The sequence below is a fragment of the Podarcis raffonei genome, chromosome 9 (genome assembly GCF_027172205.1).
Source record: "Podarcis raffonei isolate rPodRaf1 chromosome 9, rPodRaf1.pri, whole genome shotgun sequence".
Lineage (NCBI taxonomy): Eukaryota > Metazoa > Chordata > Lepidosauria > Squamata > Lacertidae > Podarcis > Podarcis raffonei.
This window is the reverse complement of record NC_070610.1, coordinates 6,152,255-6,172,732: the sequence shown is the minus strand read 5'-3', so window position 1 is coordinate 6,172,732 and position 20,478 is coordinate 6,152,255. Positions and strand designations below refer to the sequence as shown.

The window sequence follows — 20,478 nt, the reverse complement described above, 5'->3', positions numbered from 1 at the left end:
GGTCGTTCCCTGAGTTGGCGAGGCTCATTTGACAACAACAAGAAATGGAGACTTTAGTGCCCCTGGCTCAGTCCTGTGGAACCCTCTGCCACTAGAGATTCAGTGGGCATCTTCTGCACCAACGTTTAAATGCCTGCTGAAAGCCTCCTGCAATGATCTATTGATGCTTGTTTTTTAATTTTAATGGTTAACTTGTTTTTAACTTTTTGTGATTTATTATTTGGTTTTTATGTTTTTATACTGTTGTAAGCCACTGAGATATATTTTCATGGCCAACGGCACAAGCCAGAGTGTGCTGCCCTTTAGCTCTCCAGCCCAAGGGTCATTGATTGTACTGACCATCTGTCATGTATGGTCTAGTTGAGATTCTTGCATTGCAGGGGGTTGGACTAGATGACCCCTGGGTTCTTTCCAACTCTAAATTTCTGTGATTCTATTGGATCAAACATGAATAATTCAACCCCAACTAGGTTCCTTCCATCACGGTCTGTCTCTCTTTCCTCTTCCAGGAAGCTCTGGAAGGACCCTTCTTCATTCATGCCAGAGCACTTCCTCACTGCTGAGGTAACTGTGAGGTGGATTTGTAACTGGTTGACTGACCAGCTACAAGGAGGGCTCACTAAAGGTTCCTCATCATCCTGGAAAAAGATGACAAGTCGCTGCCACATGGTTCTATCTGGGGCCTGTTGCTCCTTAACATCTTTATAAATGACTTGGATGAAGGAATTGAGGGGATGCTCAACCAATTTGCAGAGGACACCAAACTGGCAAGGGTAGCTAACGCCACAGAAGACAGAATCAGGATTCAAAATGACCTTAAAAGATGGGAGAACCGTGCCCAAACCAAGAAAATGAATTTCATTAGGGACAAATGTAAAGCTCTACACTTAGGCAGGAAGAACCAGATGCACCAGTATAGAATGGGGGACACTTGGCTTGCCAGGAATACATGTGAAAAGGGTCTACGGGTCTTAGTAGACCATAAGCTGAGTGTGAGTCAACACTGTGATGCAGCAGCAAAAAAGCTATGTTATTTCAGGCTGCATCCACAGAAATATAGTGTCCAGATCAAGGGAGGTAATGGTACCACTCTATTCTGCCTTGGTCAGACCACAGCTGGAGTCCTGTGTTCAGTTCTGGGCACCACAATTTAAGAAGGATGTTGACAAGCTGGAACATGTGCAGAGAAGGGCAACCAAGATGATCGAGGGTCTGGAAACTAAGCCCTATGTGGAATGGTTGAGGGAGTTAGGTATGTTTAACCTGGGAAAGAGGAGACTGAGAGGAGATATGATAGCCATCTTCAGATATGTTAAGGGCTACCACGTGGAAGACGAAGCAAGCTTGTTTTCTCCTGCTCCGAAGGGGAGAACCCAAACCAATGGCTTCAAGTTACAAGAAAGGAGATTCTGGTAAAACATTAGGAAGAACCTGCAGGTGGTAAAAGCTGTTTGAGTGTGGAACAGACTCCCTCGGAAGATGGTGGAGGTTTTTAAGCAGAGATCAGGTGGCCATCTGTCAGGGATGTTTTAGTTCAGGCATCCCCAGCCTGTGGCCCTCCAGATGTTTCGGCCTACAACTCCCATGATCCCTAGCTAACAGGACCAGTGATCAGGCATGATGGGAATTGTAGTCCAAAACATCTGGAGGGCCGAAGGTTGGGGATGCCTGCTTTAGTTGAAATTCCTGCACTGCAGGGGATTGTACTAGATGATCCTTGGGCGTACCTCCCAAGTCTACAATTTTAGGATTCTATGTACTAACCCTATTCTGTTCAACACTGGATGTGGATTTAGATTGTGTATATCATCATGGACATAACCATTTCCCCACTTCAGACTCAATCCAAGACAAGGGTGCAGAGGAGGAGGAGGAGGAAGAGATGGTGACGCCCAGTGGCTTGTGGGCTTCCTGCCAAGCAAGCAAGTGACGAGGAAGATGGAACAGAATAAGGAGTTTGGCAGCTGGCAACGGCAGCGTGGTGGTGGACCCACTGAGGAAGGTCCACCTTGAGAGCTTTGGATGAAGGGGCAGTATATAAATTTATTAAATAATTAAACAAAGGCCTCCCAAACCCTGGTGCCAACACTGTACATGGTTCCAGAAAGTGGGGCTTCCATGCCTTCTCACCTCCTTTCCTCAGGCAGTGGCGGAGCTTCATGCTTCAGCACTGGGGGGCGGAGAGCAGGCGGGGTGGGGCTGGCATGCGTCCTGGGGGTGGGGCACACCGCCTGCAGGGGCGTGGCACCAAGCATGGGCGGGGGGGGGGCAGCCGTGATGGCACCCTATTGGGAACACGCTGCCAGGGGCGGTGCGCTCCCCCCACACCTCTTCCTCCACCAGTGCCCTCAGGGGCAGGCTTTGCTCTTTCAAATTTCAGCAGCGCCATGTGCAAGATGCAGAATCTGGCTCCCCCTGCCTTCGCACCTTCTGTTCTGCTCAATTCACTATGTCATAGTTGTGGCTCTCTGCAGCACCCGCTAGGTATGCAAACTAAGGCCCAGGGGCCGGATGCAGCTGAATCGCTTTCAAAATCTGGCCTGCGGATGGTCCAGGAATCAGTGTGTTTTTACATGAGTAGAATGTGTCCTTTTATGTAAAATGCATCTCTGGGTTCTTTGTGGGGCCTGCCTGGTGTTTTTACATGAGGAGAATGTGTTCTTTTATTTAAAATGCATCTCTGGGTTATTTGTGGGGCATAGGAATTCGTTCATCCCCCCCAAAAAAATATAGTCTGGCCCCCCACAAAGTCTGAGGGACAGTGGACCGGCCCCCTGCTGAAAAGGTTTGCTGATCCCTGCCCAAGGTTCAGCGCCCAGTGTGGCCAAACTAGCTGTGGTGCCCAAAATCTGCCTGTGTTTCCCCTCTCCCTGCTTGTAATGGCAGAGGAGGTTGAAAGCGATCCAACAAGCTCCTCACACAAACCTGGGCAATGGTTAACCTGAGCTGGAGAGGGCAGATTCTGCTTTGTCATCTGAGGAGTGTCAACATCCCGTGTGCCGGGAGGAAATCAGAGGAGAGTCTGGCATGAAAGCTTCTGGGTTCAAAACAAGCAAGCAGAGAGCTCCCATGGATTTTCCCTGCACACTTCCTGCTTCAAACAGTTGCCTTTTCCATGAATTCAGTGGAAGATTCAGTATTGGGAGATTCAGAACAGATAAAATGAAGTTCTTCATGCAGCACAGAGTCAAACTATAGAATTTGTTAGTGTGGGACTAGCTAGACTGTTGGCCTGATACAGGAGGCTCTTCTTATGTTCTTAATTGGAAGGCGATGGGAACAGCACCAGGGGAAAGAGGGATGAATCAATGCATCTCTCAAACTCGTTTCTCATTTTTCAAATCTTTAGCTCAGTTCACCCCAATTCATTTTTTGTAAAAAAAAAAAAGTATGTAAATTTGTATGCCTTTTGGCACGCATGTCTCCTAATATCCACATTTTTGCATGCAATTGCAACTATTATTTATTTATTCTTCTTTTGTTTACCAAAAAGAGGAGGTTTTTAAGCAGAGGTTAGACAACAATGTGTCAGCAGTGGCATATCATGGGTTGGCAGCTGCAGGCTGCTCTCTCTCTCTCTCTCTCTCTCTCTCTCTCTCTCTCTCACACACACACACACACACACACACACACACACACACACCTGTCTTAGGAGAAGACCCTGCTAGCCTGCATGCAGCAAGGGCTTCCCCGCTGAGCCTGGGCTGGCATGCCCCTTGAGAGTCGTCTTGGTCGTTGTCTTGAGCTCTGGAGCCTGGGCGGAGCTTGCGGGGCTCCAGGACTGGGCAGCACAGGACACTGGGGCAAAGGAGGAGGCAGAGGTGGGAACAGCCTGGCAAGGGGGTGCCCCCCAAAGAAGGTGCCTCACCTCACCTTCCCACAGAGCTCTTGCATCTGGGTCGTCCTCCTTGCGCATACACGAATGGCCGTTTTAGGTAAACAGGGGTTGTAGTTTGGGTCGTCAATGTAATAAACACATTCAGAGGTGAGGAAGCATCCCTCACCCAACTTGTGCCCTTGAAAATGTTTGCGCCAGGACAATGGCCCGCCTGGCACGCCATGCTGCACCACACCACGCACTGTAAGCAGCTGCATACCGCACGTGGCAGGTGCCTGGGGGCGCTTGTGCCCCTGGGATGGTGCGGGCCCAGAGGCGCAGAAGGTGAATGGAGCCCATGCCCAGCCCCTGCTGCCACCGCTAAGTAAGACTGCGCTGTGTCCCTGCCTGCCTGCCTGCCTGCGGCCCTTGGTAAATGCAACAAGCAGGAGCCCAAAAGGCACACTCAAACTGCCTTCCAGTCCTGTGCCACTTTGTGATGCTGCAAGGCTGCATGAGGAGGACGTAGTAGTAGTAGTAGTAGTAGTAGTAGTAGTAGTAGTAATAATAATAATAATAATAATTTATTTATATCCCGCCCTCCCCAGCCGAAGCTGGGCTCAGAGTGGCTAACAACAGTAAAATGATACAACATTCTAAAATCAGTTCATTCTAAAATCAGTTCAAATCAGATTAATGGCAACCATTGGGCTCTGTGAGGATTGCCAAAGGAGGGGGTCAGGTTGTGCCCTGGCCAAAGGCCTGGTGGAACAGCTCTCTCTTGCAGGCCCTGCAGAAAGATGTCAAGTCCCGCAGGGCCCTAGTCTCTTGTGACAGAGCGTTCCACCAGATCGGAGCCGCAGCCGAAAAAGCCCTGGCTCTATTTGAGGCCAGCCTAACCTCTCTGTGGCCTGGGACCTTCAGGATGTTTTTGTTTGAAGACCGGAAGTTCCTCTGTGGGACATACCAGGAGAGGTGGTCCCGTGGGTACGAGGGTCCTAGGCCGTATAGGGCTTTGAAGGTTAAAACCAGCACCTTAAACCTGATCCTGTACTCCACCGGGAGCCAGTGCAGCTGGTATAGCACTGGGTGAATGTGATCCCACAGCGAGGACCCCGTAAGGAGTCTTGCCGCGGCATTCTGCGCCCGCTGGAGTTTTTGGGTCAGTCTCAAGGGCAGCCCCACGTAGAGCAAGTTACAGTAATCCAGTCTGGAGGTGACCGTCGTGTGGATCACAGTGGCTAGGTCAGGGCAAGAAAGGTAAGGAGCCAACTGCTTAGCTTGGCGGAGATGAAAAAATGCAACACGCATGCGCCCTGAAAAGGAAGGGTCCATGTCTGCTTCATCCTTCTCACACATGCTGCCAAAACAGCATGAGTGCACTCCTCAGGTGTGTGGCTGCTGTGCCTGCCAAGGGCCCCGGGTGGGCAGGGGTGCAGGGGCTGGCAGGGCATCAAGAAGTAAAATGTGCCCCCCCCACAAATGCTCCCCGAGCCACTGCCCCTCTGGCCCTCCCCATGTGACGCCACTGTCTGTCACTTTCACTTGTGATTCCTGCATTGCAGAGGGTTGGGCTAGTTGATCCCTTGGGATCCCTTCCAGTTCTAAAGTTCCGTGATTCTACGATTCACCCCAAAGGTTGCTCCCTCTTTCCAGCCCAGCCTCCTCTGCCTTGACCTCTTCTTTCACCACATTCCTCTTGCCTGCTGGACTCCAGGGCACAATGGGAAGCTCAGCCAAAAAGCTTCTCACGCAAAGCTGGACAATCTTTAACCAGAGTTTGACCTGACCTGTCGCAAGCTGCAGTGCTGCTCCTGACCAGGGACTTTGGAGTTTGATCACCTGCTTGAACCAACACTGGCCTTTCTTTCCCTTTCTTCCTCCTTGCCTCAGGACAGGCCTTGGTGATTCCCCAACCACATAAGGTTACCAGACGTCCCCGTTTCCCGGGGACAGTCCCTGGATTTACAAACCAGTCCCCATACAAAATCCATTGAAGTTGAAAAGTGTCCCTGGATTCATGGGTGGGGGGGGGCCGAATCTGGTAACCTTAACATAGCCAGCGTCTCAGGGTGGGTGGGCTGGGTGCCTCACCCACAAAATTTCCACTGTGGGTGCCCTGCCAGGTGACCCAACGCATCACATGTTTGGCGTCACACAGAGACATGGGTGGGACTGCAGCTCAGCAATAGAGCATCTGCTTTGCATACAGAGCGTTCCAGTTTCAGCCCTGACACCTCCAGTTGGGTCTGCAAGAGTTGGCAATGCAAACTAGATGGACCAATGGTCTGGCTCACTATAAGAACACTTTCTATCTTTCTAGGGTACCCAAATTCCTGCATTGCAGGGGGCTGGACTAGATGGCTGTTAGCCTCCCTTCCAAGTCTACAATTCTATTATTCAAAACGAGCATCTTCTGCCCCATGAATGGGGACAAGCCACTCAGAACACGTGTTTCAACCCACCTTTACTCTCTGTTTTAAGCTACAGTGGTACCTCTGGTTAAGAACTTAATTCATTCTGGAGGTCCGTTCTTAACCTGAAACTGTTCTTAACCTGAGGTACCACTTTGGCTAATGGGGCTTCCCACTGCCACTGCACGATTTCTGTTCTCATCCTGAAGCAAAGTTCTTAACCCAAGGTACTATTTCTGGGTTAGTGAAGTCTGTAACCTGAAGCGTATGTAACCCGAGATACCACTGTATTTATTTGGTGTTGTATATATTGCCAGTTCTTTTTAATTATAAATTGTGTCATTAATTTATGGCAACCTGTCCTGGGACCTTATGGTTAAAGGTGACTAAGAAATCCTATGTGCACACAGGCAATATCAGTATTCTTGTTCTTTTGGAGGAAGAGAACTTCCTGTCCAAGGTGCTCAGCACCACTCCTCTTGCCCAGCACACCTTAGGGACCAGCTGTGGACACCTTTCCAATGCAGGTCCATCAAAATCCAATCCTCAGCACCTTTCAAAGATGAGTCGGCCACAAACACATTGTCTTCCACCCTCAAGAGGAAACTAAGGACAGAGATGTCATAGAAATATCATAGAAATGTACATTTGGAAGGGATCCCAAAGGATCATTTAGTCTAATCCCCTGCAATGCAGGAATAGCACAGGTCAAGAATCTCTGACAGATGCATGTCCAACTTCTGTTTAAAGCCTTCCAATGAAGAAGAGTCCATCACCATCCAAGAGAATTCATTCCACTGTCAAACAGCTATTATTATTATTATTATTATTATTATTATTATTATTATTCCGCCATATACCTGTAGAACTCAGGGCGGTTCACAACATAAAATCACAACATAAAAAAACAGAAAATACATAATATAGTGGTACCTCTGGATACAGACGCTTCAGGTTACAGACGCTTTGGGTTACAAACTCCGCTCACCAGGAAGTGGTTGCTCCAGGTTAAGAACTTTGCCTCAGGATAAGAACAGAAATTGTGTGCCAGCGGCGCAGCGGCAGCAAGAGGCCCCATTAGCGAAAGTGCACCTCAGGTTAAGAACCGTTTCCGGTTAAGAATGGACCTCTGGAACGAATTAACTTCTTAACCCGAGGTACCACTGTAAAAACAAAACCAACCCAATTATCCCCCCTTCCATAAGACATTTTAAAAGGGCATCAGATCTCGAGCAGCCAAAGGCTTGGTTAAAGAGGAACATTTTCACCTGGTGTAACAAAGATTCCAGATCAGCCTCCCTGGGGAGAGCATTCCACAAACAGGGAGCCACTGCAGAAAAGGCCTTTTCTTCTGTTGCCACCCTCTGGACCTCTCATGGAGGAGGCACATGAAGAAGGGACTCAGAAGATGATTTCAGGGTCCAGGTAGGTTCATAAAGAGAGAGGCGGTCCCTGAGGTATTGTGCTCCTGAGCCATTTAAGGTTTTATAGGTCAGAGCCATCACTCTTACCCTCAAATGTTCTTCCTAACCTTTAGCTGGAATCACCTTTCTTGCCATTTGAATCAGCTGGTTCGGATACGCCCCGCGGGAGCAGTAGAAAACAAGCTTGCTCCATCTTCCAGGCAACAGACCTTCCCGTGTTTGGATTGCCCTCCTGTCTCTTCTCGCCTTGCATAACATGTGCATATGCTAAGTTAAATGCATAGAAATAATCACCACCATTCAAACAGAAACACAAGACCTCTTCTTTCTCCTGGTGGGGTGGGCTTTGGCCAAGTCCCCTGCATGTCTGCTCAGTCTGCTGTCGAAGTGCTAACTGGGGGTGGTGGGCAACTTCAAGGCTCCTAACCTTCCTTTGTATGATTCTTTATCTTCAAACTAGACAGCTTTACTCTCTTTCGAAGTCCTGGGAAACCTCTGCCCTTTGTAGCTGGACATTGGGGCTCAGGCAGGAAGACTGCAGAAATGTCAATCAGTTGCATTTGGGTGATATTCAACTAAGTGTAGACCCACGGAAATCAATGAACATGACTAATTTCGGCCCATTGATTTTGATGGATTTACTCTGAAACCTGGTTACTAAAACCTGGTTTAATACCATTCATTGTTTTGTTCCAATTTGCTGAGCTGAGTTGGTGCAAGCTATACATTTCAACAAGCAGAAGTCTTTTTAGTTTGGTGAATTTCTCTTGCAATGACCAAGAGCTTGCTTTGATTAAAAAAAATGAAATCCAATTTTATTCAATGCAGCATTACAACTCAAGACAAGGCAAAAACCGCAACAACTCAAGAACACTTGGAATGTGCTTGTGGCAATCAACAAGGCTGTGGCTGGCTGATATGGGACATGTTCTTTGCTTCCACCACAATCTGGAGTGGGTTGGGCTTCCTCCAATACTAGCTGTTTGTTAGTCCAGCCTTGGCTGGGAAGATGTGGATTTGGCCAGCGGAAGAGGGCGTGGATTGGCCAATCTGAGGGCAGTGCATTAAATGACCTCTGGAACTGCTCAGCACAGCATGTCCACTGGGGGAAGAGAGAGATCTAGACAGAAAATCCTGACTGGATTAGCTACAGTACTGGTCAAGACTCCAGTTCCTTCGCCCATCTGAGCTACACAGGTCTGTATTGTGCTAAGCTGTAAATGTTTGCATGATTGCCTGCTGGCAAGTCCCAGAAAACATGCTGGGATTTACCTCCAAGTCAACATGCCTAGATTTCCACTGCAGGCCTTTTTCTGCATCATCCTATTATAAGGTAGCATAGCAATGTATCATTTTACCTGTTTACTATAAGTCTGCTGTGTGCTAGTTGTTGTATAGGGGATATAGGATAGAGATGGTCCCAGCTGGGAAAGTGTACCCTTCCCAGGCAGGGAAGGGGATGTTGACCATAAGTAGCAGGGATGGGATATGGGGAAACCTGCAGAAGCAGAGATGGGGCCTGGGTGGACTCTGTTATCTTTCCCAAATGTAGTCTGAAGGCACCTGGGGCCATTGTTGGGCTGACACTGGATCTGGCCAGAGCCTGGAAGTTTACTGCAGAGTCGCGTCGTATGGCAGAATTATTGTTATCATTATCATTATCATTATCATTATTTATATCCTGCCCATCTGGCTGGGTTTCCCCAGCTGCTCTGGGCAGCTTACAGTGTATATAAAAACATAGTAAAACGTCAAACATTAAAAACTTCAGGGCTACCTGAAGGTAGAGATATACATGTAAGAAAATAATCTGGAGGAGAACTCCTCTGCCTATCCCCCAGAAAATAAGTTTAAGAAGATTGTCCATAAGTTATGGCACACTTTTGCTGGTGGGGGCGATCTGGGAAGGTTTCCCCGCTCTCCACAAGGGGAAAGAAGGAAGCAGTTTGGAAGATTGGTAGATTATGACAGGCATTTGAAAAGTTTCTACAACTGGTTAATGTTAGCGACTGTGGTACAGTCTCTGCTGCTTCTCCATGAAAATGTCAAAGAATAGATTTCTATTCCTATGATGTAGAACATTTATGATAGGCTAGCAGCCTCATACCTGGCATTGCTCAGGAATTCTGAGACACCGAAAAACAACAACCCCAAAATAAAAAAACCAGCTCTGTTGTGAAAGGCTCAGCCCACGACCTTGATTCAAATTGGCATCCACTTGTCTCCAAAGAGAGGCAAAAACCTGCTCCTTGATCTCAATGGCCAATATCCAAAATTCAGTTATGATACTTTAAGAAGTGTCCAGATGCAGAACAAACAAACAACTTCCTCGAACTTTCCAAAATATATAGCAGATGGAGAATGTGTTTTTATTGACTATTGCAAGTTCATTGACAACCAGTAATGAAAGGTCATTGGCAATCAGCTCTGAGAACAGAGAGAAGCAGAAAGACACTGAAAATGGCAAGACAATAGGAAGCAGATGGAGGACGTTGTGAAAGGAGCAGTGGTTAAATTAAAAATAATAGCAAATGCATTTTTAATGGTCGTATGAATCAGCCCCAACTAAGGAAGGTCATGCATTGCCTCCATATACATGGTATCTAGCCGTTTTAGAATAATAGAACTGTAGAGTTAGAAGGGACCCCGATGGTCATCTAGTCCAGCCCCTGCAATGCAGGAATCTCAACTAAAGCATCACTGACAGATGGCCACCCAATCTCTGCTTTAAAAACCTCTAAGGAGGGAGAGTTCACCACCTTCCGAGGGAGTGGTAGTTTGATTTAACAACCATGAAAACTGGTATTACTCATAGTAGCATCCCTATAGACTGGAGCTGGGGAAACTGTGGCCCTCCAAGAGTGTTTGGACTCCATGTCCTATCAGCCTCAGCCAGACTGGTCAATGGTCAGGCCCCCAGCTGGCTCCAGCCCACCGGCCAGTTGCCAGCCAAACTCCAGTCTTTGGTTCTGCATCAAAACTGTGACTCAGAGCTTCAGAAGCCTTTCAGAAGCTGAGCACACAAGCCAGCAGAGTAAACAAACTTCACAACAGAAAGGCAGATAGAGGCATATGTAAAACGTATTTACAAGCAGATTATTCAGCATACATCAGGAGAAAGGAAAAAACATGTCTTCCCCCTTTCGTGTCCAAGCAAGAAGCATAAGCAAAAGCTATACACAACAGAAGTTCCCAGCAGGCTGTGCTGGAAGGTGAACAGGCATGTGACACACAACAATCATACCTGTTCTTTTTAAGGTGGAATGGAATATTCTCACATCTTCCCCCTTTCCGTGTAACCTGTTTCACCTGTGGTTCAACCCAATTACAACCACTGTACATAAACCTTAAGTTGTTCTCTGTTAACAACCTTAGACAACAGATCTGCAGGAATTTCGTTTCCTGGCATGTAGGACACCTGAATGAGTCCTTTCTGAACACACTCTCTTGCACGATGTAACTTAATCTGCAAGTACTTGGTTCTTTGCTTGCAACTCTCTGAGTTCAGCAAAGCCAAACACAGACTTTCACCCGCTAACCCTGCCTCCTTGGCTGTCCTTTGGCTCATTTCAGGAGGGTTTCTTACCCATCCACCCTGCCCCCATTTACCATGTCGCTGATGGGAATCCTGGGCACCATCTCGGCTGCAGAAGCCCTCATTGCCATTGCTGTTTTCTGCCTGATCTTCATCACTATCAAATCCCTCCGGACGCCGGTGCCACAGGGCCTAAAGAGTCTCCCAGGGCCATGGGGCTACCCATTCATTGGCAACATGTTGGATCTGGGGCAGAACCCCCACTTGAGTCTGACACAAATGAGCCAGAAGTATGGAGATGTGATGAAGATCCATATTGGCATGAGGCCGGTGGTAGTGCTAAGTGGCTTTGAGACCATCAAGCAGGCCTTGGTGAGGCAAGGAGGAGACTTCATGGGCCGTCCTGACCTGTTCAGCTCCCGCTTCGTGTCAGGAGGCAACAGCCTGGTTTTCAGCACAGACTCTGGGGAGGTGTGGCAGATGCATCGGAAACTGGCCCAGAGTGCCCTCAAAAGCTTCGCTGCTTCCCCCAGCCCTGACTCCTCCTCCACCTGCCTATTGGAAGAGCACGTCTCCAAAGAGGCCACCTACCTGGTGATGAAACTGCAGCAGGTGATGCTGGAGAAGAAGAGCCTCGACCCTTACCGGTACCTGGTGGTCTCTGTGGCCAACGTCATCAGTGCCATTTGCTTTGGCAAGCGCTACAGTCATGAAGATGAGGAGCTGCTCAGCATAGTGAATGTGAGCGAGGACTTTGTGGAGTTTGCATCCTCCGGCAACCCGGCTGACTACATCCCTGTCCTCCAGTACCTCCCGAGCAACAGCATACAGAGGTTTAAGGCCATCAACCAACGCTTCACTACCTTCCTGCAGAAGATCGTCCAAGAGCACTATGAGAGCTTCAGCAAGGTAAGGGATGCAGGGAACTGCTTCATGCCAGGTTGGGCTATAAGTCCTTCAGGCTCACCATTGTCCATTCTGACTGGCAGCAGTGGTTCTCCATGGTTCCAGGCAGGAAATATTTCGAGCCCTTCCCAGAGATGCCTGTGGGGACTGAACCGGAGATCTTCTACCACTGAGCTATGGCTCTTCCCTATATAATGGACTAAGGCAGGCATAGGCAAACTCGGCCCTCCAGATGTTTTGGGACTACAACTCCCATCATCCCTGACCACTGGTCCTGCTAGCTAGGGATGATGGGAGTTGTAGTCCCAAAACATCTGGAGGGCCGAGTTTGCCTATGCCTGAAATAAGGACTTCCCAGATAGGCCATGAAATGTTATGCCCTCCATGTTACTTTTCTTCCACCTTCTGATTGCATTTCATCTTGTATGTGATGGCCACCACATGGTTGGTTGTTGTTAAAAAACAAAACAAAACCGGAGTCAACACTAGAAAAACCTCGATGAAGTTTCATTTTAAGAGTGTGTACCCATTAAAATCCAATGAAAATGCATGTTTTAACAAATACAGGCTGTCCTTGATGTCAAATCACAAGAGCAGCACCAGAAAAAAAGCTGGGAAGCCAAGAACTGGCTTCTAATTGCCATAATTGTGAACTGAGTCTCTATTCCTTCCCAGGACAGCATCCGGGACATCACAGACTCCCTCATCGACCAAAGCCAAGAAAACGCAAAGCTTCAACTCTCATCTGAAAAAGTAGTGAACCTCATCAATGACCTATTTGGGGCAGGTAAGGAGGTTTCGAGAAAATATCTGAAGGGCTTCCCCATGGAAGATGGAGCAATCTCGTTCTTTCTTGTGCTCCAGAGGGAGGTTCAGAACCAATGGGTTCTAATGACATGAAAGGAGGTTCCAGCTAAACATTCAGAAGATCTTTCTGATGATAAGACCCATTGAACAGGTTTCCTTTGAAGGTTGCATGACCATCTGTCAGGGATTCTTGAGCTGTGATGAATTGGTTTCCCAGTACCAAGTATAGTGGTACCTCGGGTTACAGATGCTTCAGGTTACATACTCCGCTAACCCAGAAATAGTACCTCGGGTTAAGAACTTTGCTTCAGGATGAGAACAGAAATCGTGTGCCGTCAGCGGGAGGCCCTATTAGCTAAAGTGGTACCTCAGGTTAAGAACAGTTTCAGGTTAAGAACGGACCTCCAGAAGGAATTAAGTTCTTAACCCGAGGTACCACTGTAATTGTAAGGTAGTTCCCCAATTCTCTTTGGTCTGTCTTGAATCTCCCCACAGTCTGCTGCTTTGGATGAACCTGAGCTCTGGTATTATGAACATCTGGGAGACATACAGATATGTGTCCCCATTCTCAGCAGCATGTCTAATTATATATACACTCACTTAGATGGGAACTATTGAGACTTGGATACTATTTAATTGATGCGGACTAAAATTATATTCACCTTTCAAAAAGGAGGTTCACTTTTTTAAAAAAAAAAAGGCTTTTGTGTTTTGTTTCGTTTTAAAAAACACTGCTCTGTTCCCCCCCCCCCAGGGTTTGACACAGTGACCACAGCCTTGTCCTGGTGCCTCATGTATCTTGTTGTCTATCCAGAAATCCAAAAGAAGATTCAGGAAGAAATAGGTAAAACTCTGTTTATAATAATTCACGCGTCTCTTTTGCAGACTGGATCCCAGTTTCTTTCTCTCCTCTTTAACCTGGATGGCTTTAAAAGACAAATTCATGGAGGAAAGGGCTGCTAGCCACAAAGGCTTGCTGGTTTCGCAGAATGGGCATCTGGTTGGGCCCTGTGAGAACAGGAGGCTGGACTAGACGGGCCACTGGCCTGATCCAGTGGAGTCTTCTGATGTTCTTATGCTTAACCTGTAGATGAGAGCATTGGCCGAGAGCGCAAGCCCCGGCTGTCGGACCGTCCCCTGATGCCTTACACCGAAGCCTTCATCCTGGAGGTGTTCAGGCACTCCTCCTTCCTGCCCTTCACAATCCCTCACTGGTAAGTCCTGAGCCTTCCAAAGAGACAGGCAAACTGCGGGTTTGCCCTCCTATGTGTGTGACATCTTACTGGGTTCATAGCGAAAGGGTTAACTAATTGTAAAATGACTAACCAATGGGAACCCAGGGGGCAGATGTATAAGGTTTAAGCACAGAGGTTTTTTAGTGAGAGTTGTTGAGAAGACAGTCTAGAGTTAGAAGAGACAGAGGATAAGTCTGTGGGTTGGGCTAGTCTGGTGGGAGAGAGTGAGAGAATTTGTTAAGAGGAGTCAGTCAAACAGTTGAGATAATCAGTCAGAAGGTATTAGGAAGGTATAGGCCGGTAAAGAAACTAAAGTTAAGATACTGAAAGGAATATTATCTGAGAAACCATAAACTTGTTAATGTTTGTAAAATGAACTTGTGTTTTTTTGGTTCACTTTTAACAACTGACTGGACTCAGTGTTTTACCAGAGAGTAACGGGTTGGTGGCAGTGGGGAAGTGAGCACAGTGGTGGCACAGAGATCAATAGACCGTTAAACGTCCAGGGGCCCTGTGTGATCGCCACACAAACCCATCCTAATTCCCCAGCTCATGTCCATGAGGGGCCTCACTCTCAGCTTGTGCCTTCCTTCCTTTCTACATGGGGTGGGTCATCTGGTATGGAATTATCAGCATTTTCAAGGTTTCCACCTTTCAAAAATGAAGAAAACTCCAGGTCTTCATGATGAGGGAGAGAAATGTCTGAGATAGGGTTACCAGACGTCCCCATTTCCCAGGGACAGTCCCTGGATTTGCGAATAAGTCCCCGGACAAATTCCATCCCTGGAATGTCCCTGGATTTCATCTAATGTCCCCAGGAAACGCAGCAGCGGCAGTCTCAGCAGCCCGGAGCAGTTGGCTCTGGCTGGCTTCAGGAGCTGCTCAGAAGTCCCCACATGATGGTGGTGCAGGGGCTCAAAGATGCAGCTTCCGGGCTGCCTCCACCTTCCTTGACCCCAGCAACCAAGCTGTGAAGGGAGGCTTCATGCTGCCGATCAGAGCTTGTGTGCAAGCAGGGGGGGCAGGGATCTCTCAGTTAGGCAACGGGAAGCCTCCCTTCCCAGCTGAGGGATCCCTGCCCCCTGCCCGCCTTCCATGCCTGACCCACTGTGCACCGCTTCCCCACCACCACCACCACCGAAGAACCCACAACTCAGGGGCTGCCCAGGCTCATGGAGAAAGGAGAAAGGAGCCTCGGAGGAAGGGGAACCGTGGTGGTTGAGGTCAAGGCAGTGGCTGCCCCTTTGCCACCGCTATCACTGCAGCATCAATGTCCCGAACCTTCATTCATTCATTTAAAGTGTCCCCAGATTTACTGAAAAAACCCTGTAACCTTAGTCTGAGACTGGTCAATCTTTAAGGACAATGCATGGCAACCTAGGATGGTTGAAGTGGCTTCCTTCTTGTTTTGTCTTTACAGGTGGCTAATATAATAGCGGGTGGCGCTGTGGGTAAAAGCCTCAGCTCCTAGGGCTTGCTGATCGAAAGGTCGGCGGTTCGAATCCCCGCGGCGGGGTGCGCTCCCGTTGCTCGGTCCCAGCGCCTGCCAACCTAGCAGTTCGAAAGCACCCCCGGGTGCAAGTAGATAAATAGGGACCGCTTACTAGCGGGAAGGTAAACGGCGTTTCCGTGTGCGGCTCTGCCTCGCCAGGGTAGCTTTGTCACGCTGGCCACGTGACCCGGAAGTGTCTTCGGACAGCGCTGGCTCCCGGCCTATAGAGTGAGATGAGCGCACAACCCTAGAGTCTGTCAAGACTGGCCCAGACGGGCAGGGGTACCTTTACCTTTACCTTTAAAATAATAATAATAATAATAATAATAATAATAATAATAATAATAATAATAATATCTTTACTGTCATTACCCCCTCTTCGGGGACAATGAAATTACTTGGCTGCTCCATAAAAACACTAATTAAACAATACAGTATAGTACAGCAAGGAAGATTAGATGACTTTCAAAGTCCAGGCTTCCCATTCAGGGCCGAAATCGCTCTGGAGAAGAAGCTGTTCTTAAGACGGCTCGTTCTTGTCTTCATCGTCCTGTATCTCCGTCCCGACGGCAGGAGCTCGAAGAGACAGTGACCAGGATGTGATGGATCTTTCACTATGTCCAGTGCCTTCCTATGGCACCTTGTGGCATAAATCTGCTCTAAGGTGGAGAGTGGGCAGCCAACAATGCTCTCTGCATGACTTGACCTTGGCCACTGCAGCAGGGGGCAGGGTTTTTTTCAGCCTGTGGGGGCAGATTTGTGCCTTCTGGGGACCAAACGGATGGGATCAGAGGGGAAATGGGCAGGGTCGGAGAAGACCAAAACTGAAACTGCCCTATTAATCGCCATCCCTTTCTCCATTGCATGGCGTTCATTTCATTCCTACAGCCTCCATTTGACATTCCTTCCACTCTTCCATCCCTTGTGGGGTTTTCCCAATGAATACATTTATTTCCCATTTCAGTACAACCAGAGACACCGTTTTGAATGGCTACTACATCCCAAGGGACCTCTGTGTCTTTGTCAACCAGTGGCAAGTCAACCATGATGAGTAAGTGTATCTCAACCCTTGGGAAGACATGTTCCCCACACCTTGTGCATGCTCACTGTACCGATCAGTCATGTTCCTTAGCACTCATTTAAGCAGGGATGGGGAATTGGGTGCTCTCTAGATATTGTTGGGCTCCAGCGCCCGTAAGTCCCAGCATGTGTAACCAGTGGTCAGAGATGATGTGAGTTGGAATCCAAAAACATCTCCAGGGCTGCAGGTTCCCCATCCCTGATTTTAAGTGTGAATATGTTACAGACATACTGGTATAGGTTATGGGTGCCAGAGTTTGTGAGTGCAAGTCACCCAAAATTCTTGGATTCAGTAAAAGTTAGAATTGATCAAAGTTTGACTAAACTGTGTTAAAGATGGAAATCCCTGGGCTTAGTTTATGTTTACAAGTCAGACCAGCTCCCTGAGGGAGGGTCATTAGGAAGACAGAAGAAGATGATGGCCAGTTATTACCGTATTTTTCGCTCCATAGGGCACATCGGACCATAGGGCGCACCTAGTTTTTAGGGGGGGAAATAAAGAAAAAATTAATTATTCCCCCCCCCCAGCCCCAAAGAGCAAAGAAGCCAAGACAGCGAGCGGGATGGATCCCGCTCGCTGTCTTGGCTTCCTCTTTAGCCACGCACAACCTATCCAGCCAGGAGAGGCTGCACGTGGCTTTGGCAGAAGCCAAGACAGCGAGCGGGGTGGATTCCACTCGCTGTCTTGGCTTCGTTTTTAGCTGCAGGGCTGAGGCAGGGGAAACCCGGGGAACGCAGCAGGAGTTGGCGCTGTGCTCCCCGGGCTTCAGGCTGCAGGCTGCTATCCGCAAGCCTTCAGAGCCCGGCGGGAACTCCTGCCATGCTCCGAAGGCTTGCGGATAGCTTCCTGAAGCCTGGAGAGCGAGAGGGGTCGGTGCGCACTGACCCCTCTCGCTCTCCAGGCTTCAGCGAAAGCCTGCATTCGCTCCATAGGACGCACACACATTTCCCCTTCATTCTTGGAGGGGAAAAAGTGCGTCCTATAGAGCAAAAAATATGGTAACCCTCAAGGAAAGCCATCAACAAGGCAAAATACTCTCTGCTGAGACCATACCAGAGATGGGAGAGGAAGCATCCAGGATTGAAGTGGGAGATGAGCTAAGCGAAAAAGAAAAAAGGGTCGATTTTGCAAGCTGGAGGGGGTGGGGCAAAGCACAAGGCGGTCTGTCTGTTTTATCCTGCAGAGAGGGTCACACATGATGTTTGGGGTCTCTTGGAATCTGAGGCTGCAGCCGTGGGCGAAACAAGGCCCTCTTGGGATGTGACTGCTCTGCAGCCTCACCACCCAGGGGCAGGTTGTATATATGTGTAAATGAAACCATATACCCTAAAGATGCCACAGACTCCTCTGTGCCTCATTTCCAAAGGATTCTCAGACCCTGGGTAAGCCTGGACCCCTGAAATCTCACACTGCTGTGGAGATGAGGCAGTGTGTAAGAGAATGTATCTTGAACAGCGAACCAGCTTTGGATTCACCATTATGCCTTTTTGAACAGACATCACAACTGTTAAGTTGTGGGCGAACATAGCAGACGACACAGCGATTTCTCCAGAGCAGCTCTTTACTTGTAAGCTGGACAGAACTGAACAGCAAACAGCTCAGCCGGCCTGCTTTTATAGGCAGCCGGCTGTCAACATTGTAGCAACAACAACCCAGGGTTTCCCGCCTAAAATAACTGACGTGGACCTGAGTGAAAACTATCTACAGTATCCCCCTGCTGGCCCAGGGTGAGAACTTCAGTACATAACAACAACCTTCCTCAAAATGTTGAGTTCAAGGGCAGGTGCTTCTCCCTGTTTCCAGTCTAGGAGAGAGAGTCCTGGTTAGCTGCTCCCTCTGGCAATCGTGAAGCTACTCCCTGGCCCAAGGAATGTTATTTATTATGATTAACAACAACAAAAACAACAACCACCACAAGTAGCTTGTTAAAACAAAAAATGAGGCTTGTGTTGTACTCCAGGTATTGCTGAATTCAATGTCCATTTAGTCCCAACCAACATAGCTAATGGTCAAGGATGAGGTGAGGGCACCACATTGGCCACATCAGATCAGTGGCGTTTGCTGGCACCCGGGCGCGGAAGTTGAACAAAGTCTGCTGTACCAGCCCAGCCCTCACCACCAGACAGAAATGGGGCTGAGCCGTGCTGCCTGCCTGCCTACGTACAGCAGAGCCCAGCCAGTCGACACTTGGCAGGTGAATCCCCCCAGTGCCTGCGGAGAAGAGCGCCAGGCTACACTGGAGTGATTCCTTGCCTGCCTCCTTCCATCTGTACCTGCTTGCCATCTGAGCGAGGGGCCCAGAGACCCCCCAGTGGTAGGCAGGGCAGGATGAGGATCCCGGGGCCATATCACCCTGCCCTGCCACGCCACACCCCAGTTCAGAGAAATATTAAATAGATGCACATGAGATTAGGGATTGATGAATTGTCCAATTTTAGTTTCTTTCAGTTATCTTCTTTAAAAATCTTTTTAAAAATGTCCTCATGATAATAATTCAACAAATTTCTCCTTGTAGACACATATCTGTATGAAATCTTGCCTGATCTACACAATTTTGCTAAACACTCCCTCCCAATATAATGCATGCATATATCATTCTCACCAATATATGCATTCCCAGGCACGTTTTACCCCAGTTTAAGCATTTTTCTACTTGGCCAGAGAACTGTGTTACAAAATTCCAGAAAGTGTGAGTTAAAGGATGGCTAAGTTTCAGCTAGTGTATTGTTTCAGAGTGTCCTTATGCAAACTGAATCGATATTTTTCTCTCATCCCTGCTTGAGGCAAGGAGTTTGCATGCTCATTCATTCATTCAAAAAATGTTCCTTTTCCAGAACCCTTTGGGAATCCCCTTCCTCCTTTAAGCCAGAGCGATTCCTGACTGCCAACGGGAAGGGCATCAACCGGGATAAGAGTGAAAAGGTCCTGGCATTTGGCCTGGGGAAGAGGAGGTGCATTGGAGAGCCTCTTGCCCGGTGGCAGGTCTTCCTCTTCTTGGCCACTTTGCTCCAGCAACTGCAGTTCAGTATCCCGGATGGGGTGAAGGTGGACATGACCCCTCGCTATGGCCTCTCCATGAAGTACAAGCGATGCGAGCACTTCCAAGTAAAACAGCGCTTCCCACAGAGTAGCCATGAGTGAGCGGCAAAGACACAACTCTGTGTAAGGGGTGGGGAGGAACACATCTGTCTATGTGTGCATTAGGGCAGTTCATTAAAAACTTTTTTCTGAAAATGCCTGCTCCAAATATCTTATCGCACTACACTAGGGATTATATATCTATATCTGAAATTTTATCATATCAGTCAATATCTTGACCCTCCTCCATGAAAATAGCTGTTTACTTGGCCGTTTTCCTATGTCGTGAAGGCTGAAATTTCAATTCAGCAGAGCAGGGTCAAGACATTAACTGATATGCATGAAATTTCAGATATATTGTAGCTATATAATCCCTAGTGTAGTAAGATAAGACCTTTGGAGCAGGCATTAAAAAAAAAAAAGTTTGTTATGAACCGCCCTAGAACCATGCCTGTGCAGAGGCATCTTGCATCTATTACTAAAAAAAAAGCAAGCAAAGATTAATTATACTGGGGAAAATGCACTGAAATGTTCATTTCAGGAGAAATTCACACAAGAATGTTGGTGAGTTTTCACAATAAATTAAATGTATATCTAATCGCAAACTGATTTACTTATTTTATTTTATTTATTAAATTTATATACTACCCTTCACCTGATGATCACAGGGCGGTTCACAATATAATGTT

General features: G+C 48.0%; 1 protein-coding gene across 1 annotated transcript; it reads left to right on the top strand.

Moving 5' to 3' along the window:
• The first annotated feature begins 8,730 nt into the window (after nt 1–8,730).
• Nucleotides 8,731–20,394, top strand: LOC128420896 (cytochrome P450 1A5-like). Its single transcript, XM_053402928.1, has 7 exons — nt 8,731–8,852; nt 11,229–12,099; nt 12,772–12,883; nt 13,658–13,747; nt 13,994–14,117; nt 16,595–16,681; nt 19,546–20,394. Exons 2-7 carry the CDS (start codon nt 11,266–11,268, stop codon nt 19,850–19,852), a joined length of 1,554 nt encoding a protein of 517 aa, XP_053258903.1. The 5' UTR covers nt 8,731–8,852; nt 11,229–11,265; the 3' UTR covers nt 19,853–20,394.
• Nucleotides 20,395–20,478: the final 84 nt, after the last annotated feature.

Coding starts and splice junctions, on each gene's coding strand:
- LOC128420896 (XM_053402928.1), top strand. CDS start 11,266: ATGTCGCTGATGGGAATCCTGGGCACCATCTCGGCTGCAGAAGCCCTC. Junction 12,884..13,657: donor CAATGACCTATTTGGGGCAG/GTAAGGAGGTTT, acceptor CCCCCCCCCCAG/GGTTTGACACAGTGACCACA. Junction 13,748..13,993: donor GAAGATTCAGGAAGAAATAG/GTAAAACTCTGT, acceptor CTTAACCTGTAG/ATGAGAGCATTGGCCGAGAG.